Source organism: Heptranchias perlo, chromosome 23, assembly GCF_035084215.1.
Source record: "Heptranchias perlo isolate sHepPer1 chromosome 23, sHepPer1.hap1, whole genome shotgun sequence".
NCBI classification, from domain to species: domain Eukaryota; kingdom Metazoa; phylum Chordata; class Chondrichthyes; order Hexanchiformes; family Hexanchidae; genus Heptranchias; species Heptranchias perlo.
Window position 1 is genome coordinate 41,936,647 of NC_090347.1, and position 10,896 is coordinate 41,947,542.

At 44.1% G+C, this 10,896-nt stretch overlaps 1 protein-coding gene across 1 annotated transcript in view; it reads right to left on the reverse strand.

Annotated features, from left to right (window-relative positions):
- Positions 1-3,154: 3,154 nt before the first annotated feature.
- Positions 3,155-10,896, reverse strand: part of srp68 (signal recognition particle 68) — a 54,973-nt gene continuing 47,231 nt past the window's right edge. The window contains exons 14-16 of the mRNA XM_068004380.1: positions 10,631-10,706; positions 7,854-7,906; positions 3,155-5,168 (exon numbers count right to left, since the gene is read on the reverse strand). Of these exons, the coding sequence (XP_067860481.1) occupies positions 4,941-5,168; positions 7,854-7,906; positions 10,631-10,706 (357 nt within the window). The 3' untranslated portion in view covers positions 3,155-4,940. The remainder of the gene's footprint in view (positions 5,169-7,853; positions 7,907-10,630; positions 10,707-10,896) is intronic.

Genomic DNA, 10,896 nt, shown 5'->3' on the forward strand with positions numbered 1-10,896 from the left:
ACAGTTTGGGTAGAGATAAGGAATAATAAGGGGAAAAAAGCACTCATGGGCGTAGTATATAGGCCTCCTAATAGTTGCAACTCTGCTGGAAGAAGTATTAATCAGGAAATAGTCGGGGCATGTAATAAGGGAACAGCTATAATTATGGGGGATTTTAACTATCATATTAACTGGACAAATCAAATTGGGCAGGGTAGCCTTGAGTGTATTAGGGATGGATTTCTTGAGCAGTGTGTAACTGAACCAACAAGGGGGCAAGCAACCTTGGACCTGGTCCTGTGTAATGAGCCAGGATTAATTAATAATGTCCTAGTTAAGGATCCCCTTGGAATGAGTGACCATAACATGGTTACATTCCATATCCAATTAGAGGGTGAGAAGGTTGGTTCTCAAACAAGCGTACTGAGCTTGAATAAAGGAGACTATGATGGAATGAGAGCGAAATTGATTAAAGTGGACTGGGAAAATAGTTTAAAGGGTAAGACGGTACATGAACAGTGGTGTTCATTTAAGGAGTTATTTTACAACTTTCAAAAAATATATATTCCACTGAGGAAAAAAGGGTGTAAAAGAAATGACAGCCATCCGTGGCTAAGTAAAGAAATTAAGGATAGTATCCGACTAAAAACAAGGACATATAAGGTAGCCAAACTTAGTGGGAGGATAGAAGATTGGGAAGTCTTCAAAAGACAGCAAAAAGTAACGAAAGGATTGATTAAGAAAGGGAAGATAGATTATGAAAATAAATTTGCAAAAAATATAAAAACAGATAGCAAGAGTTTCTACAGTTATATAAAAAGAAAAAGGATGGCTAAGGCAAACGTAGGTCCTTTAGAGGATGAGACCGGGAAATTAATGGTGGGAAACATGGAGATGGCAAAAATGCTGAACAAATATTTTGTTTCAGTCATTACGGTAGAGGACACTAAGAATATCCCAACACTGGACAAACAGGGGGCTCTGGGGGGGGGGGGGGGGGGGGGGAGGAGCTAAATACGATTAAAATCACTCAGGAGATGGTACTCAGTAAATTAATGGGACTCAAGGCGGATAAATCCCCTGGACCCGATGGCTTACATCCGAGGGTCTTGAGGGAAGTGGCAGTCGGGATTGTGGATGCTTTGGTGATAGTTTTCCAAAATTCTCTGGACTCGGCAAAGGTCCCGGCAGATTGGAAAACTGCTAATGTAACACCCTTATTTAAAAAGGGTAGTAGGCAGAAGGCTGGAAATTATAGACCAGTTAGCCTAACATCTGTGGTGGGTAAAATTTTGGAGTCTATTATTAAGGAGACAGTAACGGAACATTTAGATAAGCATAATTTAATAGGACAAAGTCAGCATGGCTTTATGAAGGGGAAGTCATGTCTGACAAATTTGCTTGAGTTCTTCGAGGATATAACGTATAGGGTGGATAAAGGGGAACCAGTGGACGTAGTGTATTTAGACTTCCAGAAGGCATTCGACAAGGTGCCACATAAAAGATTATTGCTCAAGATAAAGAATCACTGGCATGGGTGGAGGATTGGTTATCTAACAGGAAGCAGTGAGTTGGGATAAATGGTACATTCTCGGACTGGCAACCTGTAGCCAGTGGTGTTCCGCAGGGGTCGGTGCTGGGTCCCCAACTCTTTACAATCTATATTAACGATTTGGAGGAGGGGACCGAGTGTAACATATCAAAGTTTGCAGATGATACAAAGATGGGAGGGAAAGTAGAGAGTGAGGAGGACATAAAAAACCTACAGGGGGATATAGACAGGCTGGGTGAGTGGGCGGAGATTTGGCAGATGCAATACAATATTGGAAAATGTGAGGTTATGCACTTTGGCAGGAAAAATCGGAGAGCAAGTTATTACCTTAATGGCGAGAAACTGGAAAGTACTGCAGTACAAAGGGATCTGGGGGTCCTAGTGCAAGAAAATCAAAAAGTTAGTTTGCAGGTGCAGCAGGTGATCAAGAAGGCCAACGGAATGTTGGCTTTTATTGCTCGGGGGATAGAATATAAAAACAGGGAGGTATTGCTGCAGTTATATAAGGTATTGGTGAGACCGCACCTGGAATACTGCATATAGTTTTGGTGTCCATACTTAAGAAAAGACATACTTGCTCTCGAGGCAGTACAAAGAAGGTTCACTCGGTTAATCCCGGGGATGAGGGGGCGGACATATGAGGAGAGGTTGAGTAGATTGGGACTCTACTCATTGGAGTTCAGAAGAATGAGAGGCGATCTTATTGAAACATATAAGATTGTGAAGGGGCTTGATCGGGTGGATGCGGTAAGGATGTTCCCAAGGATGGGTGAAACTAGAACTAGGGGGCATAATCTTTGAATAAGGGGCTGCTCTTTCAAAACTGAGATGAGGAGAAACTTCTTCACTCAGAGGGTAGTAGGTCTGTGGAATTTGCTGCCCCAGGAAGCTGTGGAAGCTACATCATTAAATAAATTTAAAACAGAAATAGACAGTTTCCTAGAAGTAAAGGGAATTAGGGGTTACGGGGAGCGGGCAGGAAATTGGACATGGATTTAGATTTGAGGTTAGGATCAGATCAGCCATGATCTTATTGAATGGCGGAGCAGGCTCGAGGGGCCGATTGGCCTACTCCTGCTCCTATTTCTTATGTTCTTATTTGCAATCCTCATGTTCCTCCAGCACTGTTCCCATATCTGAGGAGAATTGGAAGATTGTGGCCAGGCCTTCCACAATTTCCACCCTTACTTCCTTCAGTAAGCTCGGATGCATCCCATCTGGATCAGGTGACTTTTCTACTTTTGAGTGGTACTAGGCAGGAATGGGATTTTTAACATTTACCTCAATCACCACGACAAGTAGACAGGACCTTCGTTCAAACTCCCATTCCCAAGTAAGGGACCTGCAACAGTGCAGTGTTCAGTCAGTACTGCGACAGACTAAATTATGTGCTCTTACATGAGACCTGAACCCACATCCTTCTCACTCAGAGGCAGGAGTGCTGCCAATGGAGCCAAACTGACACTTTGTCCAGTTCACCCAACTGTCCACCGTACGTCTATTTGTTTTGGGTTAGTTGTTGAGCCTGTGGACACACCTGTGAAGCCAGTTAGGTCATGATGCCCATCTAACAAGAGCAGTGACTAAAGGGTGAGTCTCTTGCACAGTTAACACAAAGTTCAATTTAGGTTAAACAGTTTATTTCAGGGCCTTTAAGACAAAAATTAAAGTTTCCATTTTCTACTTTTATCCAATTAAAAGAACTGTTTGTCGAAGACCAGCCACAGTACAACTGGAATGGCTCAATGTTCAAAAACTCAAATTTTGGGAGATTTTAATTCCAGTTCATTCAAACACACAGTATCGATTCTTCTCGACATGTCTTGTTAGAACTTTTTGAAAAGAAAAATATGATTTACCTGTGGAATGATTCCAGGCTGCACTGGCTTTAACACAGATAACAGAGACTTCAAACAACAAGCTCTTTAGCATTAAATAAATCGGCAAGATCTTGAACTTTTGAGTAAGCAGCATGAATTAACTTGATGAGGAAAAAGGAGCCGAGGTGCCTTTGTATCAGTACACAGCAGACTGAACTGATCCCTGTATCGTACTGGCTTCCTGTGCTGTCCTCCCAGGCCGGCCCGCGACCATCGCGAACCATTTAAAGAATCGGGCAGGTAGTGTTCGACGGGTGCGTTTGAATTCTAAATGAGCAACTCCTCACTTTCGCACACTTCCGTCTATATGCAGCAGCAGTAACAGTGAGGGAGACAGGCACTTCTGGGGTGTGCAGGCTGTGTATGGCTGTGTATCTCGTTAGCTGGATGTGGAATTGTTGCAGGTTTACAATGGCTTGCTTCCGGTTTCTCGACTGACCTCTTCACTGTGCGTCCTGCTTGTGAACAGCTAGGATTGCCGGCTTTTGCCCAGACCCAAAAATGATGGGGGCTATTTAAATCTGGTTTTCACTGTTCAAATTTAGCAGGTGACCAGCTCCGACAACTGTTTGTCTGGTTCAAAACTAGGGAGTGGGGGACAGACTAGACACACGAGTGTGAAATTAGGATCTGAAGCACCATGGTCCTCGCCAAAAGGTCTACACTCTTAACATACAGAGCAATGAGGGGTGTCTCAAAACCTACGTGGAACTAATGCTTAAAATGCAAAGAACCGCATGGATACAGTATGCAGCAGAAACTAAATGTTGTGCGTATGTACATACCACGTGTAGTATTCTAAATTACTACAAGGGGCTGGTTTAAGTTCCTTTGGGGGAAGAAGGAATAAAGATTATAACATGCAATATATATTAAACAGTCTCCCTGACTGAACTTTATCTGGGTGTTTTGCCATCTTCATTTCAAGAAATTAAAACATAAAAGGGGAGGTTACACCAGTTCATGGCAGCACACCCCAAATTCTTGCTGTTCCTGTCAACCAGCTAGGGTCAGGCTGGCAGAGGTGGGCAGGAGAAAGGGAAGCAAAATATCACAGTGATTGCTTTTTCTTGGGCTCCATTATTTTGGGTTTTGTGAAGCAGAGTTGCTTGTATTTTGCATAGTCCTCAAGGAAGAGGCAACTGAAACATGAGTCTTATTTTTGCAGTTCGCGGGGCCTGTACATTAGTAATGTTACTTTCTTCCATTCCCCACACAGGGATTGAGCCTATAACTTATGAGAAACATGGGCCACTCAGCTGAGAGTACAGGGTTGAATAGATTCCTGAACCCAAGTAGAAAGGAGTAAGGATTTTGTGAGGCTGGCGTCAGAGTTCAGTTCAGTCTGCTGTGCACCCCTCGTTTTTTTTCCCTGTTTAAAGATGTAGAGTTCAGTTCAGTCTGCTGGGCACGCCATGGTTTCTGATGTACATTTGAAGCGTTAAAACTCCTTTCAGAGATGCAAGAGTAGACACAGACCGTTACATGAAACAAAAAAAGGCTTTGAATCCTTCCAGATATTCCAAACTTCAGCCACGGAAGCCAAAGAAACCCTTGATGTAGCCGGTGAGGCCTCCTTTGCCTTTCTGCTCCACTTTGTCCTCCAAGGGTGGGAATGCTGCATGGTTCAGAGCCAGGTCAAAGAACAGGGGCTTGCAGGGGATCGGCTGGAAGTCTGGTGGGAATCGCACTAGATTGGCGTGTTTCGTGACCAGAGAGGGTTCGATGCGGAACACATCCAAACACTCTCGTAGAGGCTGCAAGAGAAGCAGAATCACAAGGTTACAACCACAGCCCTAACATGCACGACACAGTTTAACTGTGACCACTGGTGAGATCAGCAGCCCTGGTAGGTGACCTAGATAACACACTGAACTTCACTATTGTAAACAATTTTACAACACCAAGTTATAGTCCAGCAATTTTATTTTAAATTCACAAGCTTTCGGAGGCTTCCCCCTTCACCTGACGAAGGGGGAAGCCTCCGAAAGCTTGTGAATTTAAAATAAAATTGCTGGACTATAACTTGGTGTTGTAAAATTGTTTACAATTGTCAACCCCAGTCCATCACCGGCATCTCCACATCATGAACTTCACTACACTTGGGAGTCAACCAAACCCACGCTCTACATTTCCTTTAAAATTTCCACAATTTTTATCTCCCTCTCCTGAAGTCGGTGACTCATGCTGAGGTACAGTGCCACAAGTGCCCATTCGCAGGAGTTACTCACACATGTGGCGGCTCTTCACATATCAACTTGACCATGGGGACAGCCCAATCCTGCTCTCATCAAATATCCGCACACAAGCAGGGTCACTGGATGGCAATTGGGTTGGGATGTTGGCTTATTTTTTTTCTCCCTTGCCTTGCTTGGGAACAGTGAGGCCAACTGCAGTGTCACAAATGTCATCCAGGTTGAGATCAACTAACTCAGCACCGACCAAGGAGCCAATCTGTGACCCTGTGGTCTGCATGGCTCAGTACACCAGGCAGAGATTTTACTCACTTATGCCACAATAAACCACATTCCAACAGGGTGCGCAATATAATTGGTAAAAGAACCAGAGGGGAGATGAGAATTTTTTTTTTACGCAGCGAGTTGTTATGATCTGGAATGCACTGCCTGAAAGGCGGTGGAAGCAGATTCAATAGTAACTTCCAAAAGGGAATTGGATAAATACTTGAAAAGGAAAAAATTGCAGGGCTTTGGGAAAGAGCAGTGGGGTGTGGGACTAATTGGAGAGCTCTTTCAATGATCTGGCTCAGGCACGACGGGCCGAATGGCCTCCTTCTGTGCTGTATGATTTTATGATTCTAATGAGCCTGATTGATGAGCAACAGGGAATTGGGAGGAGACTGAGTTTACACTCGCAACTGTTCTAAGCCACTGAATAGCTTCATCCCTTTTGCTTTGAGGTTTTTATCTAATAAAGTTTTACTCTACAGACACATTCCCCCCTCCTCGCAGAGCCACAAAACAGTATCCAAAGCCACCCTGAACAGTATCCAAAGCCACCCTGAACAGTATCTTCCCAGCTGAAAGATCAGGAAGAGCAAAGAACAAGATACTCAAAGAACAAGATACAGGGCCATGGGGAAAGAGATGAGAAGGGGGACTAATCAGATAACTCTTTCAAACAGGTACGATGGGTCGAATGGCCTCTTTTTCTGTGCTGTATGATTCTAAGACAACTTATTCCCTAAAAAAATATTCTGCCAACAAGGATTCACCCCTCTCCCCTTCATTTAGGTTCTCCTGTGCTACTCGCTATTCCCTGGGCTGAAAGGACAAGTGGCCTGCTGTCAGGCCTCAGAGTGTACGACTGGCTGACTATAATTTGTTCAGATTTTCCTCCCTTTGGGAAGCACCACATTTCTATTGTGTGCTTTACCCAACTGCCAGGACAGATTGGCAATTCACTACATGCAGAATCAGTGGCATTACAACTGCCACCTCCTGTGAAGGTTCAAAGGGTAAAAGCATCACCCACTGCGGTAGTGAGCCCCACAGACCGGAAAGGTCCCATGTTTAATCCCCAGCCTGAACTGTTAGCAATAAGAGTGCTCAAATTACATTCAGCACTCCTGGGTATTTTGGTGCTATAGGGCCTATTTAAAACTATCAAAAACGTATTCCATGCGAGCCCCTTACAGCCGGCTTTCACGTCAGGTGATTTAACCTCACCCCACCACACGGACTGCAGGAGGTTTTTAGTTTGATAAATATGTATAAAATAAAGCCAGCTCACCAAAACACACTCAGCTAGAAGAGCAACAATGATTTAGGTCTACCCTCTACTCGAGACTAAAACAAGGTTCAGTCCCCATAATCCTACTTACAGCGTGTAATGAAACTAACAAAAAACAGAAGGATGGAATGTTCCAAGCACCCCTGAATCAAAGACTCTTACGGCATGGAAACGGGCTAGTCCATCATTCAAATCGGTGCCGATATCTTTCTCCATATCCTTTAATATTCCTCTTTTACAATCAACCAATTCCCTTTAAAGAAAATATTATGGACTCTAATTCAACAACACTTTGTGGCACAGAATCCCTCTCTAAAGAATTTTTTTCCCCAAGTCCCCCTTTAATTCTTGCGATCATAAAGTTTGTGCCCCTCTATTGTCCTCCTACCCACCAGTGAAAACAATCACTCTCATTGTAACCCTTCATAATCTTGAAGACCTCGAAGGGATCACAACAGAATCTTCTGAGTTTTCATCTGAAAATGCCAGCAATGCTGCCCTGCGATCAAACACATCTTTATCAGTATTAAGATGGTGCCAGACTGTGCCACACACTTTGCTATTTCTAGCAATCTGGTTAGATTTGAGGCAGTGAAGCATTTTCCTCTGGTGATTGTGAAACACTTCTTTCTGGCTCAGGAAAGTGATACAGGGCTGAGGAAAGCTGCCATTAATGACTAGGAATCCCTTACCTTGTTGTCTTTGACCTGAAGCTGTGACACCATCTCAGAGATATCCTCTGTGTCTATGGGGGAGAAAAAGATTAATTACCTTAAGGTAGTCACAATATTCTCTGATGCGCACAGGGACAGTAATAGAATTATTAACCCCTTAAATAAACACAGCGACATTATTTCCGTCGGTGCTGCCCTTAAAACACACAGGGGGCAGTTATCCTGGCATGCCAACTGCCTTCCTAGGTACAGATGGTAATACCACCCAGTCACCTTCTCCTGCTAAGTAGCTATTACCCATCAACATTATTAAGGACGCAATCATAATATAATTAGGCAGAGCCAACATGGTTTTATGAAAGGGAAACTATGTTTGACAAATCTTGTAGAGTTTTTTGAGGATGTAAGTAGCAGAGTAGATAAGGGGAAACCAGTGGATGTAGTATATTTGGATTTTCAAAAGGCATTCGATAAGATACCATACAAGAGGTTGTTACACAAGATAAGGGCTCATGGGGTTGGGGTAATATATCATTCTGAAGAGAGGATTGGTTAACGGACGGAAAAAAGAGAGCAGGAATAAACGGGCCATTTTCAGGTTGGCAGGCTTGGATGAAGGGACTGAGTGTAATATTTCCAAATTGCCAATGATACAAAGCTAGGTGGGAAAGTAAGCTGTGAGGAGGACACAAAGAGGCTGTATAAGGATACAGACAGATTAAGTGAGTGGACAAGGAGGTGGCAGATGGAGTATAATGTGGGGAAATGTGATGGTTATTCACTTTGGTAGGAAGAATAGAAAAACAGAACTTTTTTAAATGGTGAGAAACTATTAAATGTTGGTGTTCAGAGAGATTTGGTTGTCCTTGTACATGAATCACAGAAAGTTAACATGCAGGTACAGCAAGCAGTTAGGAAGGTAAATGGTATGATGGCCTATATTGCAAGGAGGTTGGAGTAGAAGAGTAAGGAAGTCTTACTACAGTTGCACAGGGCTTTGGTGAGGCCTCACCTGGAGTACTGTGCACAGTTTTCGTCTCCTCACCTAAGGAAGCCTTGAGGCGGTGCAACAAAGGCTCACTACATTGATTCCTGGGATTAGAGGGTTGTCCTATGTGGTGAGATTGGGTAGAATGGGCCAATATTCCGGAGTTTAGAAGAATGAGAGGGAATCTCATTGAAACATAAAAGACTCTGAGAGGCTGTTTCCCTGGCTGGAGAGTCTAGAACTAGGGGGCATAGTTTCAGGATAAGGGGTCGGCCATTTAGAACTAAGATGAGGATCGGGCGGGAAAGTGGAATTGAGGTCGAAGATCAGCCTTGATCTTATTGAATAGCTGAGCAGGCTCAAGGGGCCGTATGGCCTACTCCTGCTCCTATTTCTTATGTTTTAACGTCTGGAAAGGAAGTTATTCCATTCATTCATCCACGCTCACAGGCATCAATCAGATTACCCCCTCCATTATATACAGAGCCAACAAACTCATTACGCCCTCCATTGCACGAAGCCAAGAACCCCATTACTTTCCAATAAATACAGCACAAACAACCCCATTACCTGCTCCATTACATATAGAGCCAAACAAGAATTTGTATTTAATGCAGTGAAACGACCCTTCACAGGAGCGTTATCAAACAGAATTTGATGCCGAGCCACATTGATAATTAGGACAGGTGAACAAAAGCTTGGTTAAAGGGGTTGGTTTTAAGGAACATCTTAAAAGGTGGAGAGAGAGGTAGAGAGGCAGAGGTCAAGGGAGGGAATTCCAAAGCTTAGGGCCTAGGCAGCTGAAAGCACGGCTGCCAATGATGGAGTGAAGTAAATCGGGGATGCGCAAGAGGCCAGAATTGGAGGAGCGCAGAGATCTCAGAGGGTTGTAGGGCTGGAAAAGGTTACAGAGATAGGGAGGGGCTAGGCCTTGGAGGGATTTGAACAAGAGGATGAGAATTTTAATTTGAGGCGTTGCCGGACCGGGAGCCAATGTAGGTCAGCAAGCACAGGAGTGATGGGTCAACAGGACTTGGTGCGAGGATAAGAACAGCAGAGTTTTGGATGAGCTCAAGTTTACGGAGGGTGCAAGGTTGGAGGCCGGCCAGGAGAGCATTGGGATAGTCAAATCTAGAGGTAACAAAGGCATGGATGAGCTGAGGCAGGGGCAGAGATAGGCGATGTTAAAGGTGCAGGTAGGCGGTCTTGGTGGTGGAGAGGATATGTGGTTGGAAGCTCAGCTCAGGGTCAAATAGGACGCCAACGTCGCGATCAGTCTGGTTCAGCCTCAAGCAGTGGCCAGGGAGAGTGATCAAATCGATAGCTAGGGAACGGAGTTAGTGGTGGGGACCAAAGACAATGGCTTCGGTTTTCCCAGTATTTAACTGGAGGAAATTTCTGCTCATCCAATAACCCCATCATCCTCCCCATTAAATAGAGCCAATAACCCCATTGTCCCCTCCATCACATACAGAGCCAATAACCATTCTCTCCATTACATACAAAGTCAACAATCCCAATTACCCCTCCATTACAAATGGGACCAACTCCATTATCCACAGGGCCAGCTCCTCACACATTCCCCAACATATACAATGGCAACAATGCATGAGCTATTGTAAACATGGCTCCAACCAGCTCTGTACCCGAAGTATGTGCAGCATTCTACACATGACATGCAAAGATACGTATAATTTACTCCTGCTTCATACTGCAAATTTCCAATTTTAGCAACAGCTCCACATACAATGAGACATTCATCATATCGTATGACCAAATGCCCCCTCAACCAGGTTAGTGCACTCACCTAGAATAGCAGCTGCCTGTACAGAGTATTTCTCAGCATTGACCCGGGCAGCAAGTTCCTTCACGTCAGGGAGATCCTGCACAAAGCAGCACAATGTTACTCGAATATTTCTGTTACCAATGGCCACAGTTAAATTTTGTGTTTGTATGGAATGTTTTCTCACAAAGGTTGACTGCAGTTCCTGTAAGCACTGCTTATGATGCAATCACTGTACTTTTTATGTACAGCTGTGCGATCAGTGGGTTAACAATTACCCTTACTCATAC